Source organism: Saccostrea cucullata, unplaced genomic scaffold (genome assembly GCF_032062105.1).
Source record: "Saccostrea cucullata isolate Sc308-1 unplaced genomic scaffold, CSIRO_AGI_Scuc_v1 ctg1160, whole genome shotgun sequence".
NCBI lineage: Eukaryota > Metazoa > Mollusca > Bivalvia > Ostreida > Ostreidae > Saccostrea > Saccostrea cuccullata.
In genome coordinates this window covers 111,039-127,438 of record NW_026918238.1, presented here as the reverse complement: position 1 = coordinate 127,438, position 16,400 = coordinate 111,039, and the positions used below count along the sequence as shown (strand labels likewise).

General features: G+C 33.3%; 1 protein-coding gene across 2 annotated transcripts; it reads left to right on the top strand.

Annotated features, from left to right (window-relative positions):
• The first annotated feature begins 500 nt into the window (after nucleotides 1-500).
• On the top strand, nucleotides 501-14,181 carry LOC134260050 (uncharacterized). 2 transcript variants are annotated; one of them, XM_062742637.1, is made up of 4 exons: nucleotides 501-556; nucleotides 794-1,041; nucleotides 1,842-1,896; nucleotides 14,101-14,181. In XM_062742637.1, the coding sequence occupies exons 2-4, from the start codon at nucleotides 795-797 to the stop codon at nucleotides 14,111-14,113; spliced, it is 315 nt and encodes a 104-aa protein (XP_062598621.1). In that variant the 5' UTR covers nucleotides 501-556; nucleotide 794; the 3' UTR covers nucleotides 14,114-14,181. The 2 variants fall into 2 exon arrangements, with proteins under 2 accessions (XP_062598621.1, XP_062598629.1); XM_062742645.1 differs by lacking the exon at nucleotides 14,101-14,181 and adding an exon at nucleotides 3,466-3,617.
• Nucleotides 14,182-16,400: the final 2,219 nt, after the last annotated feature.

The window sequence follows — 16,400 nt, the reverse complement described above, 5'->3', positions numbered from 1 at the left end:
ATCAAATTTTTCTGATATAGAACAGAAGGGCCAAAGTGACTCAGGTGAGCGTTGTGGCCCAGGGAATCTTGTTTTATCACACAGTTAACCCCTTTTTACAATTTTAAAATTGTTCAGCACAAATTTTTGTCCTTATAATGTAATATAACCGTAACTGGCAATATACGTGTATACTGCATGCCCTTAACAACTGAAATAATGTATGTACATGAATTAGTATTACATGTGAAAACCTGTGCATTTTCAGTATACCGGTATTTTTAAAATACAAATGTTTCATTGTCTCAAAGTGCCATCCCAGACCCTTTTCTAGCTGAACTGAGAGTGCTTATACTTCGCTCAACTGCACTAAAAAGGAAAGCAAAACAAAATAGATGTAACATCACACATTTATGCGAAGTAGAATAGAGTCTCACTTTGTATATAACGGGTATAGATCACTTACCCTGAAGCAATACAAAACTTATATTAATGAACCTGACGTAGATCTCTGTTTTGCACCTAGAAACTTTTGCCTCTCCCTTGTAGGTTTTTTCCAGAATAAGATCAAATAAAGGTAAATAATTATTATGTATTTTTAAAACCTTTTTTTTTTTAATTTACTGATTTTAAAAGTTTGATAAGAAAAGTACGAAAGAATTATTTTTTCTATTGATATAATATTTTTATGCGCTAAAAATCAAACATGAGTAACAACACATGATACACATGTACATGTACAGTGTATAAACAAAATGAACTGAAATGAGATGCAATTCCCATATTTATCAGTTTCTGTACTCTTTCTCTGAAGAATGAACTTCCGGAAAGTGGTCCTAATCTACGTTCTAATATTCGCCTGGTTTATGGTATACCACTTGGTCTTCAGTCAGACGGAAATCACCTACAATGTGGGGCCGCAGTTGACCGTGGGACCAATGGGGGAGACGTACTACTCTCCTCCCCTAATGGGAAACTACTATCAACCTATGATGCCTAGCAGCTTGGTGGGATCTGGTAACCTCGTGGGGATCGGTCTTGTGGGATACTTGATCTGGACCTGTAAGTCTAAGTGTATATTAAATGTTTAGTCAAAACTATCATTATTTAGGATTCTTGACAAACAGTAGAGAGAAGCAAAACGATGCCGGGCAGCTAGGAAGCGCCGATATTGATAATGTGAGGGACAGAGGGTATATTACAATTGGTGAATTAAACACATGCTAAAGCTATTATTTACTTTCTATTCATGTTTTTTTCTGACATCTTAGGAGAGAGAACTCTATATTAGAAGGGGGTTTTCAAATTTTTATAAGGTGTAGGTTATCATTTCAAATTATGACTCTGAAATCATAAAAAATAATACGAACTAATCAAATTGTATCTTTTCCCATAGCTGGATCCACAAGTTTCAAATTCATTTTTTTTTAATTTTCGACAAAAATATCCAAAAAGTTGAACTTGAAAATTTAGAATGTAACACATTTGATGTCATCTAAGTATATAAACCGTCCACATTTTTATATATAAATATTTTTAGTCACCTTAATAATTGTAGCAAAGCTTTCAGTTTATGCGTGGACTGACAATGAGTACATATTAAAAGCTTACACTTACAATCTTTAATGATTTAATTTAGAGCATGATACTTTGTTTTTCATGTATGATTGGTATATGACCTGTGCAACTTATTAGAACTAATTTTTCCTATCACTTTTAAATGCTGCATAGTTTTCAGTCTGAAGATCTTCCACAATCATTAGTTCAATTTAACTGATGACAATCGTGAATTGATTTTGATACATATACAATGAACCAATGATAACTTTGTATTTAATTATTTTTTATTAATATTCTTTCAGTATTGAAATTTCTGATCCCGATCATATTTATATCTGCCATAGGACAGTCCTCAAGGTAAGTTGCATGTTTATTCAGTTTGGCTGAATACTACATTAATAAATATATTAGGAATTTTGAAATAAATTATATCTTCACAAAGTATATGTAGCATGTACACATTCGACCTTTTTTTGGCAAATTAGGTCACTGTATGGACCATTAAATGTACGATTGATTGATTGATTGTATATTGTTTAACGTCCCTCTCCAGAATATTTCACTGATATGGAGACGTCACCATTGCCGGTGAAGGGCTGCAAATTTAGGCCTATGCTCGGCACTTACGGCCTTTGAGCAGGGAGGGATCTTTATCGTGCCACACCTGCTGTGAAACGGGGCCTTTTATACGGTCTCATCCGAATTTAGTCGCCTTTTACGACAAGCAAGGGGGTACTGAGGACCTATTTTAACCCGGATCCCCACGGGGCTTAAATGTACGAAATGTTCACTCTAAAAGAGTTGAAATTCTTGTATCATTAACTTACCAGCCAATAGCCTGCTTTTGTTCTTTTTTGTGACAAATTTAGTTTTTTTTTAGAGATTGCTAAGAAGAACTTGCTCGTGTATATCAAATTAACTCTATATACATGTATGAGATAATGCTAGGAGGGAAGTTGAAACATAATAAAATGGCACAATAAGTTTATTATTCTTTGCTTTATGCTATTTGAAAATTTCATTCAAGTCTTAATTCAATTTAAAAAAAAACGGCCAACGTCAGAAATAACAAAGGTTTATTTCAGCAGTGGATTCTATTTCGCATTCCATTTTGTTTTGCTGTGCAAAAAATAACAACCTTTATTGTGCTTGCTTATAGACCTAAGAATAATGCTTATTTTTTACCATTTTTACAAAGGCTATTAAAATTTTGAATTAAACTTCAAACAATTTATTTATTTATTTTAAAAAAATTACTCTATACATATATATACATGTAAAGACTTGTGTGACTTTGAGAATGCCATATGTATATGCATCTGACTGAAAATTAAGAATTTTCTATTAGCTCTAACTGCAGTGAAGTAATTATTTTGCCCCCGGATCGAACGATCCAGGGGATATATAGTTTTTACCCCTTCTGTATGTTTGTCCGTTTGTCTCTCTGTCTGTCTGTCTGTCTGTCTGTTGTCAACTTTAACCCAGCCCATAACTATTGAGTGGTTGAGGTTATGGCTTTTATATTTCCCAGGTGTATTACTTGTGACAAGACCTTCCAAAGGGTACCACCAGATTTGACCTCTTGACCTTGGAGTTTGACCTACTTTTACATAAAAATCTCACACTTTAACCTTGAAGATACATGTAAGAGTTGAAGATAGGGCTTTTATTCCTCAAATGTGTGTTCATTGTGACAAGACCTTCCAGCTGGTATAATTTTTTTTTACCTTTTCCTAGTAGGAGTTTGACCCACTTTAAAAAAAATAACCTTCCTTTTGGTTACCAACACATTTGACAATTTGACCTTGACCTTTGGTCGCCATGAGCTGTCATACAGGGGCATCAGTGTTTCACAAACACATCATGTTTTTATTATGCATTTTTGAAAGTAAATCAGAAATAATTACATAGAACTGAATTTTTCAGAAACTCAGACTGATGGTCATCGAAGATCACTAAAATAGAAGTGATGTCAAAAGTTCTTTGGGGGTAACAGCGTTCACTTACTTACTGTGAAACAAACAAATAAAATTTGAATTTAAATATCACAGGGAAAAATTGTTTGACTGTTATTATTTAGTGTTATACCTCAAACTAGTACTGAAATAAAAATTAAAATATTGTCCATTTTTATGCCAGTACCTGCAGCTAGTTACATTATAATCGATTGTGCGTTGTTTATTGTCCCATCCGAGAATGTTTCACTCATACTGTATTGGGTATTATACATGTATACTCGTATATTATATTAAAATTTTTCCGATACCTTATAGACACACACTCCAATTTTAAATTAAAGTGAACCTCGTTGACCCATCTAGATTCCTGCAAGATTTAATATCTAAATTAGCTTCTCTTGTATCAGTTCATGTCTTGCATATTAACTATACATGTACCTTGACTTCAGATAAATCTTTTATTGAAAAATACATGCATGTACTTACTTAAATTTTGTGCGGGAGTAAATTAGACCTGCAAGTAAATCACTCCACGTACTTAATTGCACCGGAACAGATATCCTAGGGAGTTGTAGCCAAAAACAAGAAATGGGTTACTTTATTGCATTGATTGTTGTAATATTGAAAAAGACGGGTTTACTTATAGCAGAAAAACCTCCCACTATCTCTCTCTCTACTTCGCTTTCTACTCTCTCCCCACACTCTCTACCCACTTTCTATTCCTCACTCTCCCCTTCTCTCCCCTTCTCTCCTCTCAATCTCCCTATCTCTGTCCCTCTCTCTATCCTCCATCTCTCCGGATTTATTTATAGCAGATAAACCTCCCACTCTCTCTCTACTTCCCCTTTCACTCCCCCACTCTCTCTACCAACTTTCTCTCTCCTCTCAATCTCCCTCTGTGCTCCCCTCTCTGTCTTCCCTCTCTCTGCCCCTCTCTACTCTCTCTCTCTGTCTCCCCATCTCTCTTTCCTCTTCCCACACTCTCCACTCTTTCTCTTTCCTTTCTCTCTCCTCTCTCTTGCTACCCTATCTCTCTCCACTCCCTCTCCCTCCACACACTCTCTCTCCCTCCACACACTCTCTCTCCCTCCTCACACTGTCTCTCCCCACACACACTCTCACTCCACACTTTCTCTCTCTCTCCCCACACTCTCTCTCCACACTCCACTCTCTCCCTCCCCACACTCTCTCTCCTCTCTCTTGCTACCCTATCTCTCTCTCTCTCTCTCTCCCTCCACACACTCTCTCCCTCCTCACACACTCTCTCCCCACATACTCTATCTACACACTTTACACTCTCACTCCCCACTCTCTCTCCCTCCCCACACACACACTCTATTTCCCCACACTCTCTCTCTACTCTCTCTCTCCCAACTTGCACACTCTTTCTCCACTTTCTCTCTCCACACTCTCTCTCCCCCACACCCTATCTCTCCCTCTCCACTCTCTCTCCCTCCCTCCACACACTCTCTCTCTCCTCACACCCTCTCTCCCTTCCCACTCTCTCTCTCCCTCCACACACACACACACACACACACACACACCCTCACACTCTACCTGTTTCTCTCTCTCCCAAGTTTCTCTCCACTTTCTTTCTCCCCCCTCTCTTCTTTATCTCCTCACTCTTTCACACTCTCTTTCTTTATTTTTTGGTACTTTCGACTCAGTTCTTATCATTGTTTTCACTTCTCACAATTTGTGAAATAAACTATATATATGCATGATACATGGATTTTTCAAAGTTTTGCAAAATGAACAAAATAGAAAAAGACTTATTATAGAATAAATGAAATTTTTTTATCGTAATTATAAAAAAAAATAGAGAATGTTTGTTATTGATTTTTTTATTTTTAATTATATGAAGCATAATTGTTTGTTTTTGCAAAAAATGAATGTATTTTAAAATTATAAGGGCGATAACTTCAAAGAAATTTCTGTTTCCTAGTTTTCAATTTGAACACTGCGTAATATGTTTGCGTATTTAATTTCATATGCTTGAAGAACAGCATTTAAATGCTTACTAGCATGTAAGTTGAAATTGCAGCTTGAATTCCCAGTTACACTGTAGATATTATTTTTTTTACCGTTTTGAAAAGTAGATATGAGCCTAATGTCCTAGATTATGCACATGCGGAGAGGTGGTACATTCTTTATTTGACCTCGTATGTAATTAGGGTTTGACATTCACAATCCTTTTTATTCAAATGCCTACTGTTTATAACACTACAGGCAATCTTTGCTTGTTGCATGGCTCTACTCTGCTATATGTAACCAAAGCACTCCGCTTGACATTTTTGAATGGACAACTGATTAACCGTCAGGCCATCATAATAATTTGAGTACATGTTCACCTAATTAAAGGTCCTGGTCATGCTTCTGAGAAAATTAAAACCACCCAATTAAGCGACAAGGCCATTAATCAAAGAATGATTAGTAAAGCGAATTGTGGGCTTAAAAATTGTCACAAAGTTGAAGTCCCTCTGTCGCGCATAGGCTACGTGTATGTAACATTATAGAATGTGTAAATCGTATAACACTTGAAATATTAAGCATTTATTTCAATTCTCCATTTTCCAGCATTGATTTTTTAAAATTTCAAAACTCCTTTATTACTGCTTTTTAAATTATACCTGTTTTTTTTATTAATGTCCAGACTCTTTATAGTCGTCAGTATGGACCAGTTAACTCTCTTTTAGGGAAATTTTTGCTATCCGATTTTTTAAAATTAAAATCAAAACAAGCAGTTTTACTGGATTGGGAGGTAGATAAAATATACATGTTTTTTAAAAAGTGTGATTAATGTCCAGAGTGAAAGGCAATCAAGTGGAAATATTCCGCCCAGAAAATCTTGAGCCGTAGTTAAATTGATTGCACCTTACAAGTATCTGTGGCGGTATGGTATAGCATTAAAACCATATACATGTAACGCTATATTTCTGAAGTTAGCAGCAAATAGCTAAACGTAGAAGTTCAAAATTCATTGAAAAACCAAAAAATTATGTCTGCATACTTTATTTAAATGACAGGAGGAAGAATAATGAGAACCATACTGCAGCGTATAAATTGGAGATAAGGCAATCTTCTTAATTATGCCCCCTTTACCAATTAAAGAGTCCCGCTAAAAATCAGGAGACGCAGTTATTGCTAAGCTCATATTTCTATGGGGGTCATTTTCAACGTGATTGGAGTCGTAGAATTACCGACGTGGAAGGATTTATAAGGATATTAAGCATGTTAGGAAAGTTCATTCTATATTTTTCTGCTATTTCCTGTTCGCAGAGACAGAGTCCATTATTGCTACTAATGGATGAAGCGAAAAGGGGAATGGTAGGTATTAAAACAGATGATTTATATGCAGAAAAATCAAAGATACAGCATATTTGTTATTTACTATTCAAAGTCAATCGACGTTTAAACACCAGCAGCAAAAATTGTAATAAATTAAACACACATTTCATACATGATATACTTACATGTAGCTGCAGAAATATAGCGTACGGTTATTTGTATATTTGTCTGAACATAATGGTCAAAGACAAATATATAAAACCATGAAGCTACAGTTCTGCAGCTAGATTTACGTATAATCTATGCATTTCTTTTTTTATTCAAGATCTGACGTTAACATATTTAGGACATGATTGTCCTACTTTTTATCATTAGGTATGCTGTCAATGTACATGTCTTGTGATTACTAATTAAAGACTATCATGAAAATTGCAATCTTATTTTCCTGAGGTACAACAAAATGAAACATGTACACATCATTATTGATACAAAAAGCTACACATTTAATCTACAGTTCAATTTCGCAGATGTAACTGTTGTCGTTAGAACAGCTGGTATCGTGCCATGTATAGTTTGAACGCTGAAACAGGATAACACAATCTGCTGTGCCAGTTCGGTCTGGGTTCCCGGGACCCCAGTTGGTGTATGTAAACTCCTGAGAGTGCCCTTCCCACATGAAAACCCCGTCCCGTGCAGCATCTGTTCCTCCTATCCAGAAATCACGTGTCTTTTACATCTAAAAAAAAACAATGAAATTTTTAGATGCAATTTCTTCTTCAAGGTTAATATTCATGTACACACCCCAACCTTAAGCGACTGAAACATTGCAGCCTTGCATGTACATGTATCTGTTCGCTTGTTATTACTTTGTGTATTATTTTTAAATTTTCGGTTTCTCAATGATTATAAAAATACTAGTACTTGTCATTGCTTTGAATATATTTAAATCAAAACATGTAAATTTCTTGATGATATTTGGTTGAAAGCATTGCTGATAAACGACAATGATGCAAACAATCTGTGAAGGAAATGATAATGAAAATAAATTTTATCAACTAACCTGTTAGTCCTTGGCCTCTTACGTAGTCCCGAATAAAAGTATCTTCTGCTTTAGTTGTGATTCTCAGATACTTCGAACTGCCCTGCTTTCTCTCGCACTGTCTCTACAAAATGGTAATTTTGTAAAGGAACATCCCTAAACTCAAAAGGATGGTGCAAACAAGAATGCTTGACAACGCTTTATTTGAAAGTAGACTAAGAATTTAAAAATATTAAACAATCCTTTTCTTATGTCATTTAAGTCAATTAAGTATCGATCATTTTGTTCATGTAATAAAATATTTCTCACTTTTCCGTGTGTCCAATTTCCGTAGTCGTACCCAAAGATATAACAGGATCTTTGAAATTGAATCCACCCAGCCGGACAACTGACTGAAGATGCTAAAAATAATACAGTGCAATTTCTTTTAGTTAGCTTTTCTGTCCATTCCATAATAACGATTTATTTATGGCTAGCCCTTTTACTATATCTTCGTAAAATTAAAAAAATATTTCAATAAGAGAGATATCTCTCTAGCATAGAGAGATACATGTATCTCTTTAGTTTATATAGAGATATCTCTTTGACTAATACAGATATTTTTATCCCTTAGAGAGAGAGATCTCTTTAAACAAAATATCTCTTTTTGTAAGAGAGACATCTCTTTTATTTAGAGAGATATCTTTATAAGATAGATAGATATATCTTTAAGCGAGAGAGATATCTCTTAAAGTTACAGCGATATCTCTTTAACAAGATTAAAAGAGATATCTTTCTTAGTTAGAGAGATATCTCTTTATATTTTCAAAAAGAGATATCTTTCGAAGCTAAAGAGATATCTCTTTTAATGAAAGAGATATCTCTTTTCCAGTGATCCTTAAAATAAAATAATTAATTCTATTCTCCCCTTTAAAACGAAAGCGAAACAGGAAGTAAAGTCTCTGCACTGAGCATGCAATACCCAGAATAATATATGTACCATGTAGACAAATATGCCATAAGTCCCTTGTTTGAAACAACAAACAATAATGGCAACTTCTTTGATAAAAATGCTTAAAGTTTCATATTCAGGGAAACGAAAGTGAGCATATAGTCTCAAATGCAAAGGACCGAATTTTCTCAGAAATAAATAATCATGCAACTATTACTAATTTGAAATCTAGACAACACCGAATTACTTATCATGTTTAGTAAAGCTATAATGTAGAGTATCATGATTAAAAAATGAATCACGAAATTTCAAATTTCAACTTTCAACTTTAATGTACTTCCGTAAATATAAAGCTTACTTCTGGTAAAGGAAGAAGTAATTTTTAATGGAATTCAAATAAAAATATTGAAGAGAGATATCTCTTTGCAATAAAGAGATATCTCTTTTTGCTTGAGAGATATCTCTTTTGAACACTTTCGAAAAGTACCGCTTTCACTTAAGATAAACTAAGAGACATATCTCTTTTACTTTAAGAGATATCTTTTTAACTTGGAAAGATGTCTCCAAAAATAAAACAGATATCTCTCTAGGTGAAGAGATATCTCTTTAACGTTCAGAGATATCTCTTTTCACAAAAGAAATTTCTCTCAAGGAGAAAGAGAGATTTGTTCAAGTGGAGGAGATATCTCTCTTATAAAAAGAGATATCTCTGTAAGTATAAGAGATATCTCTAAGTTTAAGAGGTATCTCTAAGTTGAGATATCTCTTAAAAATGAGAGATATCTCTTTAAGTTGGGAGATATCTCTATTTTTTAAGAGATATCTCTTAAAAATGAGAGATATCTCTGTACTTTTAAGATAAATTTTATTTTCCGAATAAATAGCATAAGGGTTTGCCATATTTATTCTTAAAGTAGAATTTAATTTTTAGTTTCCACTTCATGCTTTGCATGACGTACTGAGCTTTGGTTTTACTTAGAATATCAAAGTTACACTGTATCTATTCTCTTACAAGAGAAATTAGAAACTAATACATGTAGTAGTACAAATTTGTATTCTTTAAAAAGGATATTTTGAAATGCATGTTTTTCTTTACAGTTAAACAACACATGCATCAAATTTGATAAATGAATTTCAAATAAAACTTCTATATTTCTGGTGCTTTGCATTTGAAATCTCACTTCAGTTTCTTTTCTTGTTTTTGATTAATGTATCGACAGAGTTGTTTTTAGTGAGCTGACATTTTTTTTATAGTTTCTTCATTTTCTTATATTTTATAGAAAATATCATTCTGAATCTTCGTAAGTTACTTACCGGTATTGCCATGTACACTTTTCATTTCAGGCCTGTATTGTGCAATTTCCTCCATGAATATTTTTTTAAGAATCTGTAATTCCCTGTCTATGTACTGTTTGCTGACGTCATCACAACTATTGGATTTCGTCAGCATTTGGGCAACGTTTCTGTGTAAGATCAGCAGACACAGTACCGTAAAACTGCCTGTATTCATTGTAGCAAAGATGAAGGAAGACCTTAACATACTCAAAGTTAAATTACTCATATAGGAAATCCCTTTATTTGTAACAGTATATTTTTACTTCCTCATTCAGTACGTTGAAAAAGTAGATAGTAGTACTTTTTGGATCAAAGGAGCACCGTGTTTATTTTACTAAGAAAAAGATACGATGGACACAGACAGGGTTTGTAACGTAGGGTATTTAATACCAAAATATCCATTCTTCTGAGCTCACCTTCTACCTAGGATTGGTTAAGAAGCCGTTCATATCATTTTTCTCAATGATTAACATTTTTAAAGAATTTTAATTTTTTGTTTCTTTCTTAACTTTTATTTAAGTTAGTTTATCATGTTTATGGGGGGAATGGGTATTTATTTATTTATTAAATTCAAAAATTATTTTTAAAAAAATGATTTAGCATATCCTGAAAATATTTCACGATTCGCGTGAGTTTTACGCTCATTGTTCTTATGGATTCTGATTCATATGCTTTCTGGCACACTTTGGACAAAACACAAAATTTTGCTATTACAGATAAATATAGAATTAGAACAAGCACAAGAATTTTTCTTTCATTATTGTAAACCAATGTCAATTCTGAACATTTGTAACCTTGACCTTAGAGAGGACTTACCAAGGCAATGCCTGATGTCTAATCTAATTATGCAATCTGATTTTACATAATAAAATATTAATTAAAAGCACAAAAATGTTCGAATAATGACATCGTGATAGGGCATTCAAATAAAAAAAAGAAGATAAAATACCTGTTTAAAAAATAATAAATCCAATGCTGATTCCCACAAACGCTCTGATTCGGTGAAAACTCTCTTTAATATTGCAGAGTTCCTTTGATTAAACAGTATAACTCAATGATCTGTATGTATCAATTTATTTTTTAAGTTGCAGCAATTTACTGAAGGAAGATCTAATCAAAATTGAAAGTAAGTATAACAAAAGTTTAAAAAGTGAAAAATGAAATTTCTCAGTCAAAGAATTATCGATATTAATCTTACATGTACTTTTTGCATAACAGAATCTAGCAAATAGAAAATGATTTTAGAGAGATGAGTCCCAAATCGAAGAAATTCTATTCGTTTTCTGTTAATTAAACGCATGTTACTTGTAACGACTGGCAAAGGTTCGATACATCTTTTTAATTCTTTTTTTAATACTGAAAGTATCAGAATCTTTTTTTTTTTTAATTTAAGTGTATTCAAAGATGATACAAAATTTTATAATTTTTTTTTACATTTAACAATAATGAAGAAAATAACCTCTTATACATTTTTATTTTAATCCAAGAGCGATTTTTATTTTAATGAAAAACTGAATGAGGTAAAATGATTTAAAAAAAAAACAAAAAAAAAAACATTGATCTCTTTCCTTTTTGCTATGTTTTAAGAAATTCCATTTTATACTGAGTTTAAGAGTTTTTACGTCCACGAGGAGAGAGAGATGAGAGAAAGAGGGGATAGAGAGACAGAGAAGGACTGAGAGGACAACGAGAGAGAGATATATGATTATCAAATTGTGCTTTCAAAAAGTATACTATTTTTATAAGGTATATATTTTTGTAAATCATACATTGAATAGATAATATTTTTTGCAAAAAATATTTGTAAGGCAATAATATTTTTATACACACAGAGAGACAAGACAAAAAAAATACATCAATACATCAAAAGAATTGTTGTAATATGGTAGGCCTTTCAACTAATTTTTCAAGTTGCACATATGGTAAAAAGCATTGCATAGATAGATTTATAGCTACATGAAAATATCAAAAAAGATAATGACTTATGCATACCTTTAATTAAATCATTTAAAAAATGCTTCAGCATTGGTATTGTTATGTACACAAAATGATTCCTTAGATTGTTTTGTACACAAAAGTGTTGACCAAAAGAAATATTTATGAAAATGTGAACTTTTTACTCTACCTGAAATAACAGGGTCAAATATTTTAAAAAGAAATTGAAACGGGAAATTTTAGAGAAATTTATTTTTTTTTTTAATATTTTTAACTCTCTTTGACGAAAATTAGACAGGAGAAAATATAATTGTCATGTTTTATGTGTTCTATTTTTTGCGCTAATGTTTTAAACCTATATAAATATATATATTTTTACAAGTAAATGCAACAATTGATCATCTTATATGTGTTTCTAAAATTTTGCTATTTTGTAATTTCTTTTATAGAAGGGGAACCAATATGTTCTCCCAGTTGTGATAAAAATTTAATCACAGATTTAAAAAATATTCACAAATGATGTGTTTTATTTCACTTTATATTTTAATTAAAAATTTTAATTATATGAAACTATACAATTAATAAGTTTAACATTGCTGCTAAATTTTAAAACCATTTTGATGCAAATAATTTTTTTTCTACTGAAAAAATACAAAAAAAAATCATATAAAATAATAAAAACTGACTTGCGTGTAAACAGTTTAAAATGGTTGACCTCGGGATCTGCTCTAAACAAGTTGGCATCAGCAGTGAGTTATCGAATTAATAACAAAAAATATTTCGAGCACCACACAGAGAGACAGTTGAAAAAATACCTAAACATGTTGTAATATGGCTGTAGGATCCGTACAAACGGGGAGGGGGGACAGGGGGACTTGCATGCCCCAATAATTTTGCCGATATGTAGAATACTATAGAAAACACTACGAGATATGCTTGTGTTCCTCAATGAAATCGTCTGCTGACCTTTTTTTATCTAATTTAAGTGAAGTAGAATAAATAGTGTTTTACTATAAAAAAAAATAACCTTTATCTATCCAGGATAACACAATTAGCATAGAGCTAGTTTTCATTGTGGTCCTGCATGTACTTTGTATTTATAACGGGTATAAATCATTCACCCTGAAGCAATACAAAACTTATATTAATGGAAGTGACGTAGATTTCTGTTTTGCACCTGGAAACTTTTGCCTCTCCCTTGTAGGTTTTTTTTGCCTTGAATTAGATCAAATAAAGGTAAATAATTATTATGTAGTTTTTAAAACAATTTTTTTAATTTACGAAACTAAATAAATACCCCATAAATTGTATTCAAAGTTTGATAAGAAAAGTAGGAAAGAAAGATTTATTTTCTATTAAACTTTAATATTTTTAATATTGATACAAATATTATGGGGATCGTATAGTACATGTATATATATACGTACATGTAAAGACTTGTGTGACTTTCTGAATGCAAGATGTGTATGTATTTGACTGAAAATTAAGAGTTTTCAATCAGCTCTAACTGTAGTGAAGTAATTATTTTGTCCCAGGATCAAAAGGTCCAGGGGGTATATTGTTTTTACCCCGTCTGTATGTTTGTCTGTCCGATTGTCTGTCTCTCTGTCTGTCTGTTGTCAACTTTAACCCAGCCCATAACTATTGAGTGTGTGGGGTTATGGCTTTTATATTTCCCAGGTGTATTCCTTGTGACAAGACCTTTCCATTGGTACATTGTACCACCAGATTTGATCTCTTGACCTTTGAGTTTGACCTACTTTTACATAAAAATAACACACTTTAACATTGAACATACATGTAACTTTTGATGATTTGGAGCTAGGGCTTTCATTCCTTATATGTGTGTTCACTGTGACAAGACCTTTCAGCTGGTATAAATATTTTTGACTTCCTAAGAGTTTTACCCCCTTTTTAAAAAAATTAACCTTTTTGGGTACCTACACATTTGACCTTGACCTTTGGTCGCCATTAGCTGCCATACGGGGGCATCAGTGTTTCACAAACATATCTTGTTTTTATTATGCATTATTGAAAGTAAATCAGAAATAATAATATAGAACTGAATTTTTCAGAAACTCAGACTGATGGTCATCGACGAAAATCACTAAAATAGAAGTGATGTCAACAGTTCTTTGGGGATAACAGCGTTCACAAATTAAATTTAAATTTGAATATCGCAGGGGAAAAATTGTTTGACTGTTATACCTCAAACTAGTACTGAAATAAAATGTAAATATTGTCCATTTTTAAGCCAATACCTGGTTACATGTACATGTATGATGTGATTGATCGATTGTGCTTTGTTTATTGACCCATCCAAGAATGTTTCACTCATACTGTATTGGGTATTATATACTCATATATTATATTGAGATTTTTCGATACACTATAGACACACACGCCAATCTTAAAATAAAGTGAAATTCGTTCACCCATCTAGATTCGCGCAGGATTTAATATCTAATTTAGCTTCCGTTGTATCAGTTTATGTCTTGCATATTAACTATACCTTGACTTCATATAACTTTTTTGATGAAAAATAGATACTTACTGAATTTTTATGCGGGAGAGAATTAGTCCTATGAGTATCACTCCACGCACATAATTGCACCGATACAGAGATCCTATGTAAGGAGTTGAAGCCAAAAACAAAAACAAAAAATGGGTACATGTAACTTCATTGCATTCATTGTTGAATTATTGAAAAAGACGGGTTTATAAATAGCAGAAAACCTTCCCACTCTCTTTTCTTTCTACTTCACTTTTTACTCTCTCCCCACTTTCTACTTCCCACCCCCTCTCCTCTCAATCTCCCTATCTCTGCCCTCTCTCTATCCTCCATCTCTTTCCTCTCCCTATCCCCTCTGCCTACTCTCTCTCTCTCTCTCTCTCTCTCTCTCTCTCTCTCAATTTTCCAATCTCTATCTCCACTCTCTCTCTTTCCTCTCCTGCACTCTCACTCTCTCCACTCCACTCTCCCCTCTCTCTCTCTCTCTCTCTCTCTCTCTCTCTCTCTCTCTCTCTCTCTCTCTCTCTCTCTCTCTCTCTCTCTCTCTCTCTCTCTCTCCAATATCTCCCCCTTCTTTCATCTTCACACTCTTCTCTTCCCACACACACTCTCTCTCTCTCTCCATATTCTCTCTCTCCCTACACTCTTGTTCCCTCTCCACTCTCTCTCTCTATTTCTCTCCTCCCATACTCTACCCACACACACTCTCTCTTTCCACACACTTTTCTCTCTCTCTCTCTCTCCCTCCCCACTCTTCTCTCTTTCTCCCACACATTCTTTCTCCCCACACACACACTCTTTCTCTCTCTCTCTCTCTCACCCACTCTCTCTCTCTCTCCCTCTCGATCTCTATCTTTATCTCTCCACTCTTTTACACTCCCTTTCTTTATTTTTTTTTTTAGACTTTTGACTCAGCTTCTTTCCATTTTTTCACTTTTCACAATTTGTGAAATAAACTATTTATATGCATGATACATATATTTTTCAAAGTTATGCAAAATAAACATAATATGAAAATACTTATGATAGAATAAATGATTTTTTTTTTATCGTAATTATAAAAGAAATTAGAGAATGTTTTTATTGATCTTTTTATTTTTAATTATATGAAGCATAATTGTTTGTTTTTACAAAAAGGAATGTATTTTAAAATTATAACAGCGATAACTTCAAAGAAAATACTGTTTCCTAGTTTTCAGTTTGAACACTGCGTTAAATATGTTTGCGTATTTAATTTGATATGCTTGAATAACAGCATTTAAATATTTACTAGCATGTAAGTTACATGAAATGGCAGCTAAAAATCCCAGATATATACAGTAGATGTAAAATATTTGTTGTACCGTTATGAATAGTAGACGTGAGCCTTGTGTCCTAGATTATGCACATGCAGAGAGGAGGCATAGGCGTCGGAACGCATAAGCGTCGGGGGGCTGGGGGGCTAGGCGGGTGGCTTAGCCTCCCCTTTTTTTGCAAATATATACATTATATAGGCATTGAAAATTGAGGTTTACCTATTTTTTGTTGGTTTAGCCCGCCACTTTCAATTAGCCCCCCTCCCCACTTTCCATTTGCTTCCGACGCCTATGGGAGGTACAACTGTAACTAATTAAATATTCTTTATTTTACCTCGTATGTTATTAAGGTTTTACATTCACTGGCATTTTTATTCAAACGTGTACTGTTTATAAAACTACAGGTAATCTTGTTGCTTTCAATTAACATTTCCTATAGTGTAAGTATGTAACCATAGCCCCTGTTAGGGTTTTACATTCACTGGCCTTTTTATTCAAACGCGTACTGTTTATAAAACTACAAGTAATCTTGTTGTCTTACTCTGCTACATGTAACCATAGATTTCCG